This window comes from Colobus angolensis, unplaced genomic scaffold (genome assembly GCF_000951035.1).
Source record: "Colobus angolensis palliatus isolate OR3802 unplaced genomic scaffold, Cang.pa_1.0 Scaffold126, whole genome shotgun sequence".
In the NCBI taxonomy this organism is placed as follows: Eukaryota; Metazoa; Chordata; class Mammalia; order Primates; family Cercopithecidae; genus Colobus; species Colobus angolensis.
The window spans coordinates 7,079,994-7,095,015 of NW_012113808.1; the positions used below are offsets into that span (position 1 = coordinate 7,079,994).

The window sequence follows — 15,022 nt, forward strand, 5'->3', positions numbered from 1 at the left end:
TGTGTTCAGACACCTTCACTGATAGGAAATCAGCACCCTTCCCCTGCCTCTGATTCCTATTTGGGTGGCACTGGCTGCGAGAAAGTGTTGCCTTTCTCACTGCTTAAAACCTTTTCCAGGAATATTTACCCACTGGCCGGCCTCAGTTCTGCCCTCCGGTCTCTACAAACCAGTCTGGGTTCTCTTCCCCAGATGGCTTTTTAAATATTTGAAGGCAGCCAGATGCGTTATCTTCCCATAGCCTCTCTTATCACAATTAAACATGTCACCCTGTAGCTTCCTGGCCCACCCTGTTTCCTTACCTCCCTCCAGAGGGAACAGTACTTGGGGCTAAAGAGGTTTGTATGTGGCTCAGCGTCTCCCATCATAGGCTTTGGGGAGGTCACAGTGACACCTGGTTTTTCTGAACCTGAATCTTGCTTGCAGAGATGGAGTCCACAGCGTACCCTCTCAATTTGACCCTGAAAGAAGAGGAAGAGGAAGAAGAGATTCAGAGCCGGGAACTGGAGGACGGCCCGGCAGACATGCAGAAAGTACGAATCTGCTCTGAGGGCGGATGGGTAAGTAAGAAGGTGTGGAGTCCACACAGCCCGCAGAAGCAGGCCTGAGAGCCCAGCTTGCTTTAAGTCTCCTCCTCAGACAGACGTGGGAAGTAAAAATAGCCCAGCCCGGTGTGTTTGCATTCCTGAGAAAACAGCTCTGTGGCTTTAAAAGGCAGTGCAAAGCATGGAGGAGGTGGTTATGGAAACAGTCCCTCAGCCATGCAGCTTGTCATCGTTGGACTGGAAGTCCTAGAAGCCAAGACCTTGTCTCTCTCGTTCACCCACTTTTCCTGCACTGTGTTTGATGCCAGGCACATTGTAGGCACCAAGTAAATGCTGGTTGACTTACTGCTGGTTGAAGGGAACCATTTTAAAGAAGACTCAAGTCATTGGGTTGACATGAGAGGTTAGGCTAGTTGATTCTGTGTGAGCACCTCTTACCACAGTTCACACAGGAGAGCTGCCTGTCCAGCTGGCCTGGATAGAAATGGTGGGCAGCAGGGAATACAGAGATTCAGGGTATACACGCAGGATAGTATGATAGAGGTCAGTGTATACAAATGCAAATGCAGTAGATATTTATAGTTACAGATAGTTATTCACAGTAGTTAACTGGACTCCGTGGTAATTAGGCATGAATAGTAAACATTTTAAATAAGCAACAAATTGACATTCCTCTTCTCTGCTTATTTTCCATTGTGTATAAACATTGTCATTATACATAATATCCTTTGCTTCCATGAAGAGCCCCTATCCATACAAGCATGGTACTTCTAAATTGTTCTCTACCACATGAGGGAACTGGGATGCAGAAAGATTATTTGCCTTGCCCTAAGGATACACATGAACACTGACATTTGTTCTTCAAAACAGGTCTCCTGAGCTGCACCCTTAAAAGTAATGCATTTTACCATATGTATGCTATACCTTAATTTTTTTTTTTTAAAAAAAGCGCAAGCACAGGCTCTCAGTTTGCCAGTCTAGCTGCGGATGCTGCGCTGCCTTTGTCTCATCAGTGTTCTTTGCCCAACACATCCTTCTTCCCAATTCTGATCCAAGCAGGCCTCAGGTCCATGTAGCCTGGAACAAGACCTCAAGGCAGTCGAAACTCAGGGCTTTGAGGCTCAATTGGTCAACCCAGAACATCTAAATGGAGAGCCTTGGAGAACAGGTGCAATAAAAGTGAATGTGTTGGGACAGTGAGGAATGAGCAAGATGAAGACCAACCATGCTTGGGTGGGGAAAGAAGGAAGTAACCAGAGGGGCTGGAGGAGGGACTCCAGCAGCTGGTGGTGCTGGGGATTGGGCATTTGTGGCCTCCAGGCAATCGGCCATCCATCCACAGTTACCAAGCACAGTGTTAGGCGTAAAGAGAGGCTTTTTTCCTGATGTAATTTCCAGTCTTGTGAGCAGACAGGGAAGTAAACATAAGTAATAGTAAGCACAGTCTGCACAGTGCAGTGGTGGAAGTCTGCAAGGATGCATCAGGAGCCAAGAGGGGCATGCCTCATTCAGGCTGAGAACTCCAGGGCCTCCTGGACAAGGCCTAATCTTGAGCAGTTAGCAATTTTGCCCCCACCCCTGGACATTTGGCAACATCTGGAAACACTACCCCCTTTCCCCACCCCTGGATATTTGACAATATCTGGAAGCACTTTCCGTTGTCTGACTTGATAGGGGTGCACTGGGGACTGGGAGATCCTCCTGGCATCTAGTGGGTAGAAGGGGTGCTGCTAGACATCTACAGTGCACAGGATGCCCCCCTCACCCGCCACCCACACACATACACACAACAAAGAAGTAACTGGCCCAAAACGTCAGTTGTGCTGAGGTTGAGAAACCCTGCTCTAGAGCATTAAATTAGAAGAAAAGAATCTGTTTTAAAAATACGTATTTTGGTTATAAAGAATTATGTTAGGGTGATCAGTGAAAGCTTTTCAAGGATAAGAACTATGTTAAAAATATGTATTTTGGTTATAGAGAATTAGGGTGATCAGTGAAAGCTTTTCAAGGATAAGAACTATGTTAAAAATATGTATTTTGGTTATAGAGAATTAGGGTGATCAGTGAAAGCTTTTCAAGGATAAGAACTATGATAATATATTAGGATAAAATTCCATAGACTTGAAATAGAAATACAATTTTAAGTAGAAAAAATAAAAAATGTACTTTGAACTGAGTCTTAGTCATGATGGAATCAGCCAAGGGAAGGGGAAGGGGGTTGCGCTCCAGGCAAGAGGACAGCAAAGGCAAAAGCACTGGAGAGAGGAACTTGTGTGCAGTTAGTTAGGAGCAGCTCCTGCAGCTGGAACCTGAAACTCATGGCAGGGAGAGGAAGGGAATCAGGCATAGGAGGCCAGGCCAGGGGCCAGAGCCAGCCAGGAGGACATGGAGTGCTACGCTGGTGAGTTTGAGCTTTCTCCTTAGCTCTGTGGAATGAGGCCTTAGCCCATCTTTCTAAGGGAGGCCTCAGGCTCTCTACAGCCACCATGATAAGGCCTGTGTGGCCTGCTAAGAAAGCAAAGCTTTGGCATCAGACTTTCTAGCTCTGTAAGCTTGAGCAAGTTACTTAAACACTCTGTTGTTTTATGGGTAACGTAGAAGTGAGGTCGTGATCCCCATGTCCCTAGTTCAGAGGATTCAGTGAAAGAATATATGATTGAGTGTCCTATACCGTGCTTGGCACATAGCAGGCATTCCATCAGTGGATCAGTACAAACTCCCTCCCCTGAGATCCCTGCATCTTTGCTGGGTGGCTGCAAGGCTTTAGTGAGGCTGTGCAAGGTGTAAGCACTTTACAACATTTACCCTTTGAGATAGCGTTGGAATGCCAGCTTCCTTAGCAGAGCAAGGCAGTGCACACAAGCTAGAGGAAGAACACTTATCCAGTGAGCCCTTGATCTTCTGAGGAAAGGGAGGAGGGCAGGGATTGAGGGTCCCTACCTGCAAGGCCAAGAAGGGGTGTCTAGAGGTGGTACGTTTTGCCCAGGGCCGGCCCTGTTTACCTTCTGCTGTGTTCAGCCAGATAAAAGGCCTCTGTGGAGCGAGGGGAGGCCTGCGCAGCAGGGCCTGGCTGAAGGATCACTCCATTCTCACAGAGGCTTGCTGTGAGGAGAATTTCTAAGCCACTGCACTGTGCCTCTGGAGCATAATATGGGCTTGTTTGAAGATCCTCCGTGGCTCAGTCATCAATAGGAGGAGATGAATCCTGCACCAGCCCCCAGGTTTCTTCCTGCAGCTTCAGGGCTCCTGGTACCTGATGTTTTTACCAGGCCTAGAATATGTTACCCCCCTAAGAGTATTGATGGCCCCTCTGAAATGACAGGCATAGCCAGTCCTGTTCCCATTTTATCAGCAAAGGCAAAGGGACTATAAATAGGTATGGCCTAGATCTGGAACTTCCCAGGGAGAAAAAAAAGGCCAAAGAGACAGTTCTTTAAAAGCCTGGGAAGTGGGAAAGGAGTGGGGTGGAAAATTCCTGGGCTGACTGGCTTTCCAGGGCAAGGAAGTCTGAGGAAAGCCTGGAGACAAATCCGTTTTACCTCCTTGTATTTCACACTTAGAGATTTTTGTCCATTCTTACTCCAAAGAGTAGGCTCCGTTTTGTGACAGATAAAACTTAATGATTCTCTGAAACAGTTCCAAGTGGAACAAGAGAAGGGAAATCCAGAGAAGATTTGCCTAGATCGTATATTCAAAAACACATTTTTCAGTGACTGCTAGCTACAGGAAGTGTCCTGGGCTTAGGGAGGCAAAAAGGAGTAAGTACAGGTCCTGCCTTCAACGAGCTCAGATTCTAACGGAGGGAGCAGACAAACCAACCAAAAGAGTTCTGCAGTGTGATGAGTGCCCCAGGAGTGTGGAGCCCAGGGCATCACAGGGATGTTTGGGTATGCTCACAGCATGGCACAGAGCAGGCTTCTTGGGGAGCAGGGATTTGGGGCTGAGTCCTGGAAGATGGGTGGGTGTCCGCCAGACCAAGAAAGGGGAGGCCCTCTAAGGCCAGGGGAGAATATGGGCCAAGGTGTAGGGGGCATCGGGGAATGGTTGTTCAGGGAACTGTACACAGCTGAGTACAAGCGGAGCACAGAGCTGGGGACAGTTGAGAGTTAGTCATCAGGGAGGCAGCTGTGCTCGGTATTGCTGGATCTTTGGGGTCAGGCAGTGCTGGGTCCAAGTCGCAACCCCACCATTTGTTGGCTATGACATTAGCCTGGAAATGAGACCTCTCCAAGCCCATATTCTCCTTGATTAAGTAGGGGCATGGTGGCTCACGCCTGTAATCCCAGCACTTTCGGGAGGCTGAGGTGAGTCAATCACCTGAGGTCGGGAGTTTGAGACCAGCCTGGCCAACATGGTGCAACCCCGTCTCTACTAAAAATACCAAAATGATTACAGGCGCACGCATGGCGGCGTGCACCTGTAATCCCAGCTACCAGGGAGGCTGAGGCAGGAGAATGGCTTGAACTCGGGAGGCAGAGGTTGCAGTGAGCCAAGATCATGCCACTGCACTCCAGCCTGGGCAACAGAGCAAGACTCCATCTCAAAAAAAAAAAAAATAGGCGTATCTGCTCCTCCACAGGCCCGTTGTGGGGAATGAAGGAAGCAGTTACAGGCCCTTTCCTAGTACGTGCTTCCTATGTGTGAGGTGCTGTGGAAGGTGGGGAGAGAACAAGGGGGCTTCCTTGGGTCAGGGAGGAAAGGCCAATGTGACCGATGGCCTGAGCCCTGAAGTGGCTGCAGGCTGTATAGTGTATGGACACTAATTTTCTAAACTGAGGAAAAACAATACCATAATCACCCAGACCCAAGATACAGCTTTGGGAAATAGCTTTGAAGGCAAGAATACAAAATAACCAGACTGAAACAAGCTGTCCAGTGCCTTCTTACCACTAAATAGGATGAGCTTTGGAGTAGGATTTTTAATGACTGAAATAAGACATACAGTTAAAAAGAGGAGGGTGGTTTGGGTGGCTTGGATGCCTTGGGCTACTGAGGAGCCCCCGGTACTGGGGCCAGGAAGCAGAGGAACAGGGGAGGGATGGAGTCTTTTGGGCTTTCTGCCTACCTGGTCTAGGATCAAAGTGAATGAGTTTGCTCTGGCATCTCATTACATATATTAAGCTCTAATTAGCCCTTCGTTCTTACTCTTCGTGCTCTTGTGGATCGGAAAGGCCAAGTAGGGCCCCTTCTCTCAGTGGCTCTACTCTGGGCAGCTTTGGGTTCCAAGTCTAACACTTTGGTTAATACCCTTGGAAATGCAGTGCCCTGGAAACCCACAAAGATCCCATGGAGTGATCCTATTCAGATTTACAAACCCAACTCACCCCGTCCAGGGCCGAGGGTCTTTTTCTGGGGTGGGAGGGAGTTGGGGGTGAGTGTGTTGGTGGGACACTTTGTCTGGGTGTGGGTGGCTTAAGTCTTGGGTCAGAGGTGAGCCGTGAGCAGCTCTCACCACAGCTCAGGAGGGTACAATGTCCCAGTGTCCCCCGGCCAGTGATCATGATCGGGAGTTTTCTTCTCAGGGTGCTGCTTACCTTATCTGAACGGAGAGCGGCAGCCGCGGTGGTGTGCACAGAAGGACTGTGCTCTTGCCCTCGTTGGCCTCCAGCAGCTGTATGAATGTGGACAGTCCATTTTCCCCTGCATCAGGGTCCCTCACCTGACCTGTGAGAGGACAGGCTGTCCCAGGCTGTCTGTAAGGTCCTGTCCGCTCTGAAAGCCTGTCTGCTTGTGCCTGTTCGTCATTGTGAAAGGGCTGTTCACTCTTCTAGGTACCGGCCCTATTTGATGAGGTGGCCATATATTTTTCCGATGAAGAGTGGGAAGTTTTGACGGAGCAACAAAAGGCCCTCTACCGGGAAGTCATGAGGATGAATTATGAAACTGTCCTGTCCCTGGGTAAAGCTTTGTTTTCCTTTGTCTCCTGGAAGCTCTGAGCCCAGAGAATTGTTTCCATGCCTGTCTTCTCTGGTATATCCAACATCCCTCTCTCCTGAACTTAGACTCTGCCTCCTCAATGTCTGTGCCCATTTAATTTCCAGTTTTTTATTTGGGCAGAATATAAATATTGTGTCATCCTACTCAGCAACCCGTGCCGCCTCAGAACTGCCCCCATTCAACCCAGGCATTCACATTTAAGGAAAAACCATATAACCTTAGAAACGTCACCATGGATCTGGGCCTGTGCCTCACTGTTCCTTACGAGAGAAGCATTGATGTTACCCTGCCAGCCTCAGAAGTTTGGGGACATATCCTCCCAAAGACTGTTTGCTCCTCTCCCCAGCCCCCGCCCCAAATTGATATCACACATCTTATCAGCAGAATGTAACCATTTGAAGAGATTTCCCAGTTTGCTCATACAGGTACCAAAATGTTAATTGGATCAGCAGCTGCATTCACCCTCTTGCCTGCTAAATGCAGTTCTTTTATTATTGGTGCCAATACCATCCCTCATTAGGAGAGATCTACCCATTCCCTTGGACAGACCTATTTTCCATTACCTTTTTTCTTTAAGTATCCCTGAGCCTTTTTCCCCTTGTTTTTCACAGAGAAGGGGAGAGTGTCTCTTAAGTATTTTAAAGTACTTATTTTGGTAGTGCTCCAGGACAGTAATACACAGCTGTTACCTATTTTATTTCCTATAAACAGAATTCCCATTCCCTAAGCCAGACATGATCACCCGGTTGGAAGGGGAGGAGGAGTCTCAGAATTCTGACGACTGGCAGCTCCAAGGAGGCACCTCTGCAGGTACTACAAGTAAAGCAGTTCAGCATCCATCCAGCTGGGAACATTGTGAAGTGGGATTTTCAGTGTACATTCCATGGGGTATTTAAGAGGTAGAAGGACTATGGGCTTTGGAGTTTTGAAATCTCCCTCTTTGCAGTGCTAAATATGTGACCTGAGGCAACTGCTTTTACCTCAGAGCTTCCATTCTTCCTCTATCAGCTCTGAGTAACAAGACTCGATGTATGACCTTCTATGTGGATGGAGCAAAATGAGGCTTGTGCAGCGTTTGGTCCAGTGCGCCTTCTAGCTGAACAGGGCTACCTCAGTAGTGTACCATGTGCCTCTGCAAACTAAGAATAGTGAGAGGAAGCACGCTTCCTGAGTTACCTGGCTTCCTGTCCATTTCATACTGGATAGAAAAAGCATTAGCAGTCATAGTATACATTTGAGCAAATGTATCTAAGAAGTACCTAGTCCTTTGTCAAGAAAAATGGTTATTGAGGCCGCAGTTGAATAAATATAGCATTGCTTCCAGACTGCCAAAATAGTTTTGTCTTTTCTCCAGAAGAGTTTAAAATGCCATATTTCACTGACTCTGAGACATGTTTCTTCCCCCATTGCTTTACTGTCTCTGAAACTGAGAATGCCTCTTAAAATCAGTGGCATGTCATAGCTTAATTAGCAGTATTTTCTTTCTTAATGGCACATAAGGATGCATCCTACAACTGATGGCGTTAGTTTGGGTGAGATAGGGTAATTTCCCCAAGTCATACTCAACTTCTGTGACCACCTTCTAAATATAAAGTGAAACTCGGTTCCACCGTTAATGTGCAAGAACTAATTTTCTGCCTTACAAGCTTAACTTTGCTAAGTGTGGTTTTTGCTATAGGTTTTCTTGGTTCTAAAGGGGTATGATTCAGGCCATGCTGTGTCTCTGTAATATTATATGGTAATATGGTTTACATTTGGCTTCTCATTCACATAAAAAGTATTTTGACGCAAACATGGCCCCCAAATTATTTGGTCCAAGCTTGGTGCCTCTGTTCAGTTCCCAGCTCTGCCACTTTGTGGCTTGGCTCCCTTGGTATATAACCTCTGTAGCCTCCCCTTCTTCATCGGCAAAGAAGGAACAGTGATACTTAGAGTTATTAAACGAACTAGGTGTGGGTAGTCCATATAAATTGTCATATAGATAAGGACTTAGGCAGTGTTACCTGTTATTAAAGTTACTACTTTTGGTGAACCTCAGAGTAAGGTATTCTTAGCATTTCAACTCCCAAAAATCAGGGTATAAGCCGTTTTACTTACTGGCATTATTTTTGCCCCTCACTATTTGTCTCCCAGAAAATGAAGAATCTGACGTAAAGCCTCCAGACTGGCCACACCCAATGAATGCTACCTCCCAGTTTCCTCAGCCTCAGCACTTTGACAGCTTTGGCCTCCGTCTGCCTCGGGATATCACAGAGCTGCCCGAGTGGAGTGAGGGGTACCCCTTCTACATGGCCATGGGCTTCCCAGGGTATGACCTCTCTGCTGACGACCTAGCTGGGAAGTTTCAGTTCAGCCGGGGCATGCGGCGCAGTTACGACGCAGGGTTCAAGCTGATGGTGGTGGAATATGCCGAGAGTACCAACAACTGCCAGGCTGCCAAGCAGTTTGGAGTATTGGAAAAAAACGTTCGAGACTGGCGCAAAGTGAAGCCACAGCTTCAAAACGCCCACGCCATGCGGCGAGCATTCCGAGGCCCCAAGAATGGGAGGTTTGCTCTGGTGGACCAGCGTGTGGCCGAATATGTCAGATACATGCAGGCCAAAGGGGACCCCATCACCCGCGAGGCGATGCAGCTGAAAGCTCTTGAAATCGCCCAGGAAATGAACATTCCAGAGAAAGGGTTCAAGGCAAGCTTAGGTTGGTGTCGAAGAATGATGAGAAGGTATGACCTGTCTCTGAGGCATAAAGTGCCCGTGCCGCAGCACCTGCCGGAAGACCTGACTGAGAAACTCGTCTCTTACCAACGCAGTGTCCTGGCTCTGCGCAGGGCGCATGACTATGAGGTAGCTCAGATGGGGAATGCAGATGAGACGCCCATTTGTTTAGAGGTGCCGTCACGGGTAACTGTTGATAACCAGGGCGAAAAGCCTGTCTTGGTCAAGACACCAGGCAGGGAAAAACTGAAAATCACAGCAATGCTTGGTGTCTTGGCTGATGGGAGGAAGTTACCTCCATACATCATTTTGAGGGGAACGTATATCCCCCCGGGGAAGTTTCCCAGTGGGATGGAAATCCGCTGCCACCGGTATGGGTGGATGACTGAAGACTTGATGCAGGACTGGTTGGAAGTGGTGTGGAGACGGAGGACGGGAGCGGTGCCCAAGCAGCGAGGGATGCTGATCTTGAATGGCTTCCGGGGCCATGCCACAGATTCCGTGAAGAACTCCATGGAAAGCATGAACACTGACATGGTGATCATCCCAGGGGGTCTCACCTCACAGCTTCAGGTGCTGGACGTCGTGGTCTACAAGCCACTGAATGACAGCGTGCGGGCCCAGTACTCCAACTGGCTTCTGGCTGGGAACCTGGCTCTGAGCCCAACTGGGAATGCTAAGAAGCCGCCCCTGGGCCTCTTTCTGGAGTGGGTCATGGTCGCATGGAATAGCATCTCAAGCGAGTCCATCGTCCAAGGGTTCAAGAAGTGCCATATCTCCAGCAACTTGGAGGAGGAAGATGACGTCCTGTGGGAAATCGAGAGTGAGTTGCCAGGAGGAGGAGAACCACCAAAAGAATGTGACACCGAAAGCATGGCTGAGGGCAACTGAAGGGAAAGGGAAAGGTAACCACTCAGGAATAGATACTCAGTGCCTTTGCTGATTGACATGCCCTTCTCTCTTTCCATTATTTTTCTGTTTTTAAGTTCACTTAGAGCCTACAGTGCAGCACTATAGATCAGGGGTCTCCAGCTCCCAGGCCACAGACCATACCGGTCCATGGCCTGTCAGGAACTGGGCTGAACAGCAGGAGGTGAGCGGCATTACCACGTGAGCTCCACCTCCTGTGACATCAACAGCAGCATTAGATTCTCATAGAAGCGCGAACCCTGTTGTGAACTGCACATGCGGGGGATCTAGTTTGCATGCTCCTTATGAGAATCTAATGCCTGATGTTGTGAGGCAGAACAGTTTCATCCCAAAAGCATCCTGCTGCCCCCCATCCCGCACGCCCTGGGTCCATGCAAAAATTGTCTTCCATGAAACCAGTCCCTGGTGCCAAAAAAAGTTGGGGACTGCTGGTATAGATAATAGACCATTAGCATTTTCTCCTTTATATGGAACATTTATTGTTTGATTTACTTTGTTTCTATTTTGCTCTGTGGCCTGGACCCAGAAACACTTGTATAATAGGTGAAATGAACAAAGAATGAGCTGCCAGAACATGTGAGAGCTGTAAAGCTGAAATTATTTGAGCCCAAAGCAGCATAGTCTGGCATTGTTCAGTTCACACAAAATTTTGTCTGAAAAGCCAACTTTTTTCTTTCCCTTTTAAATTATGCTGAACATTTAGGGCCAGTATGTGTAACTATGTAACTGACATGCTGGGACAGTTGTACTCACTTTTGCTGGCCTGTAGGACCGTGACATAGGGAGAGCATTAAGTGTGCCTTCAGTACAGTGTCCTCTGGCCCTCGGGTCTCAGTCCTGGAGCTGTCTACACAGTATGCCACCAGCAAATAAGAATAATAGCTTCTGCTTGCTTTTCCCTTGGGAATTCAGGGTTTTTGGTTTTTTTTTTAAAAATCTCAGTCTCATTATGACCTTCATATGGGCTATTACAATAATTTCCTGTAGTCAGCAGATGTCTGAAGGAAGGTATTTTTAAACTGAATCTTTACACCAAAAAAAGAAAACAGGGTGCATATCTAGGACTCTTAAGTGAGTAAAGTTTGAGGGCTGAAGACAGTAGGCCTGGAATTTTCTGGGTTGAGTACACAGGAAGAGCAGCTTTCAAAGGAAAGTAGGAATGGAGGCCTGAGACAACACTAGTGAAATGACCCCACCCACCTATACCTCCAGAGAGGAGGAGGATGAGCATGTACAGCAGCGGGGACACCCACAAAGAACAAACAGTTCATTTACCTCTTTGTTCTTATCTCCCTAATTATAAATTAATTTGATCCTCTAGACAGTGTTTTATATGAAGGAAGAAGCCACCTCTTTCACAGAGGACTGAAACCATCAACCATCTTCACACATTCTTTTTCTTTTAATTAGGTGTTTCCATCTTCCTTGCTTTTTTCTCCAAGTGAAATGCCTTCTTTTACCCACTTCAGCTATATAAGTCTGTATGTGTTTCAAAGAGTGACTTACGTCTCCTTCCTTGTCCCCAAATTAAATTGTACTCATATTGCTGAATCCCACTGTAATTCTGGGATCCCTGGAATTACAATAGAGCAAGGATAAGTTCTTACTATTACATTCAAAATCACCAAAATTGCTTTTTTTCCCCCTTGTGTCCTCCATGTTTTGAGAAACCCAATGAATCCTGCTTCCCTTTTCTGCTGACCCTTATATTGCCTACGTTGGATTTCAAACTGAATTACACTGAGTTTCCATCTTTTCCTTATTTACCTTTTGCTTTTCCCTCTCCTTGTTAGATAACATTTTTGTGCACTTTTAATTTCCTAAGCTCCTTACCACTTCAGGGACATGATTAAACACTTCCAGAAGAGGAAAGGAGAAAAAGCGATGCTGAGTTGCATTTATGAATGTTGGCCTCTGATATTGGTCATGCGCTTTTGCTCTTCTATACTGCCACCATTCTCTCTGCAGCCCCAGAGGAAGTGATGGGAGTAGACAGATCCACAGTGAACACGAGATTTGGGAGACCAAGTTGGCATAAAACTGCCTCTTGTCATCCGTTTGGAAATCTGACTGATGGAATTATTATGTCTGTTAAAAGTTATACCAAAAAGCCAAGGGTTAATTCATTTAGGTTCTCTCTGTTTTCTAGCAAATGGAACTCTGACTGAAACAGCTGGAGAGGAAAATCCTCAAGAAGATTATTCCTGAAAGTGTGGATGCGCTGGATGCACAGGGAACATCGGGAAAACGTCACAAGGCTCTGAACAGCCCGGATTCAGACAGCAGCCTATAAATCCATCCCAGGACACAGCCCAGCCCCTCCCCACACCATAAAAGGTATCAGAAAAGTCTAGGACCTATCATTTCATCAGAGACATGCTCAGAAAAGAAACTGCTTCTGCCCCATTTCTTGTTTCGGAGATTATCCCATCTGTCCATCAAAAGAAACCTGTAAATATGAATGAACAAAGGTTATTTCCTGGAGAAAAGACAGTTTGTTCAACACCAACAAGGGACTCATCATATGGGCACAACTCTGGTGTCCTTCTATGGAGAAAACCTCGAGTAAAGTTTTATTCTGCCTTTGAAAATGCTTCCAAAAGTAGACCCTGTCCCCACACAGGTCAAGACTACAGAGAAGGCTTTGTAGAAATGTGTCACTTACGTACACCTGCTACTTACACATTTCCTCCTTTGGAAAAATGAGATATTTAGGATAACAAGAAAATTAAGACATACTGGCCTGGTGCCAGCAGATGGCTTTTCTATAGACAAACTAGGTTAGTGTGGAAGATATAGGTTAAAATAAACTATGCTGTTTTATTTATCTTCCCAACCTGATTGGCAGCTAGACTTTTCTTAGGGTCCCATTTAGTGGCCCTGTTTTTTTCATTATTATATTTAATGATAGGGCAGGATTTCGTATGCAAGCTCTTGTTTCTCAGGCTGCCTGCAGAAGAAGTCACTATAAATTATCTGCTGTCTACATGGTACAAGGCCCATTGACTCATCTGATGCTTGTTTTGTTAATTTCTTTAATATTTTTATCACAGGGGCAGTGGGAGGGCTTGGGCTTTTAGCCACAGCTGTTTTAAGACTTCTGATCTCCTGCCCTGCAGGAATAGGTGGGAGGTCATTGAATTTTTACACTATAGTAATTTGCATTCCCACATAAGTTTGAGTGTTAGGAAAACATTCCTTTAAAGCGATCTGTGCTACAAAAAATATGCCAGGACTTCACAGACAAAGCCATTGCTAGAAATGTCATTCCAATGATCAAATCTGGAAACAGGCTGCCATAACCACTTTTCCTTCCTGTAGACTCAGCTCACCTGTATATTAAACTGTTTTTGGCATCTTGAAATACCTATTTCTACTCAGGTACTCATTTTCCTATTAGTGATTCACCTTTCTGATCCTTTTAAACCAGTTTTCCCCTAAGGGGGGAAATTTTACTTAACCTCTAGTATCTGAACAACTGTCAATATTTGAATTGTTTCCCCATTTGCTTTTACCTGTACTGTATTCTTGGTCATCTCAAATGGCATCTAAACCCAGCTACTTTGCATTCCAGAAGTTTCCATTCCCTCCAATTCCACCTAATTTTTCATCTGTCCTAGTTACTGGCTCTTTCTTCTTCATCTCTTATTTCTCTTGCTTTGGGAGCTTAAAAGATTTTACAAGACCTAATTTTGGGTTCCTTCCTTGGAGCCATAATTACCCTGCCGAGAAGAGTGGAAAATGGGTTCAACTCCTGTTTCACTCCACCAACACCTCCGTGAGTCTCATCATCGGCTACGCGATGATGCCTTACAGGTTGCATAGCACTGGAACTTTCCTAGAGTAACGGCTCTGCTGCCAGGGTTTCTCTGGGCTCATTCTTCCACTGACTTAATTATGATCTATGCCTAACAGAGCCCCAGTACAACTATTTTGCAGAATGGCTGTTACCCTAGAATTACTATAGCACATACTGAGACATAGTTGTACTCCCTAGTAGATAGGAACTGACCCCAACAATAAACTTTGATAATAAAGACAACAGGCTATGGTGGTTTTATTTCTTTACCTATTAGCATTGTGAAAAGTTACATTCAAGCTGTTGGCTGCACCTTATTCTCCATCCAATTTGGTACCAATATATTACATCTTTGAATCAAAAAGTGTTCATGAGATGCAGTGTAAGTAATACTGGTATCTGTGAAGACACAGGGAAGAATGTGCAGTGGGGCAAGTTTGGCATAACTTTTTTCCTCAGTCATGTTTTGTATGCTCTCGGCAATGGTACATTACCAAAATCACATGAAAGAAATCCCATAAAGGGATCTGAATTTTACATGAAAGTATGATGAACCCATAAGTCTTAATTATGCACTTTTAGTAAAATTAGTCCTGACAATTTACAGTGCCCATAAAGTGGTACTCGATTCTCCAGGAATAATCTGGCAGTGTTATTTTTCCTTTTTAACCCATCAACATTAAATGCTGAGCCACTCTCCAAGTCTGACCCCTAGACTAAGCTTCCTTACTCTTCCTCCCAGAGGCATTTTGGGATGAGTCAAAGGCATGGTAGGACACTGGCATTTACCTGTGGTCATCACTTCAGGCAATGGAAAGGAGAAGTGTTTGAGTAACTCTGTCCCTGGTTGATCAGAGAAGTGGGTGATAAAGATGATAAGAACGTGCTAAATAACAAACCTGCACACTTGTACCTCTGAACCTAAAAGGTGTTTAATTCACAACAACAAAAGAACATACTAAGCGAGTCCTCCCACCTGCCTGCTCAAGTACGGCCGGCCTTATCACACCTGGTTTTGCACAGTGATAAATTCCTGCAGGAAAAATTTTTTTTTTTTTTTTTTTTGGGACAGAGTCTCGCTCTGTCGCCCAGGCTGG

General features: G+C 46.0%; 1 protein-coding gene across 2 annotated transcripts; it reads left to right on the plus strand.

The window, feature by feature from the left end:
* The first annotated feature begins 422 nt into the window (after positions 1-422).
* POGK (pogo transposable element with KRAB domain) lies at positions 423-14,168 on the plus strand. Of its 2 annotated transcripts, XM_011933374.1 has the most exons (5): positions 426-560; positions 6,317-6,443; positions 7,194-7,292; positions 8,616-10,101; positions 12,276-14,168. In XM_011933374.1, exons 1-4 carry the CDS (start codon positions 429-431, stop codon positions 10,085-10,087), a joined length of 1,830 nt encoding a protein of 609 aa, XP_011788764.1. In that variant the 5' UTR covers positions 426-428; the 3' UTR covers positions 10,088-10,101; positions 12,276-14,168. The 2 variants fall into 2 exon arrangements, with proteins under 2 accessions (XP_011788765.1, XP_011788764.1); XM_011933375.1 differs by lacking the exons at positions 6,317-6,443; positions 7,194-7,292 and having other exon boundaries at positions 423-560.
* The last annotated feature ends 854 nt before the right edge of the window (positions 14,169-15,022 follow it).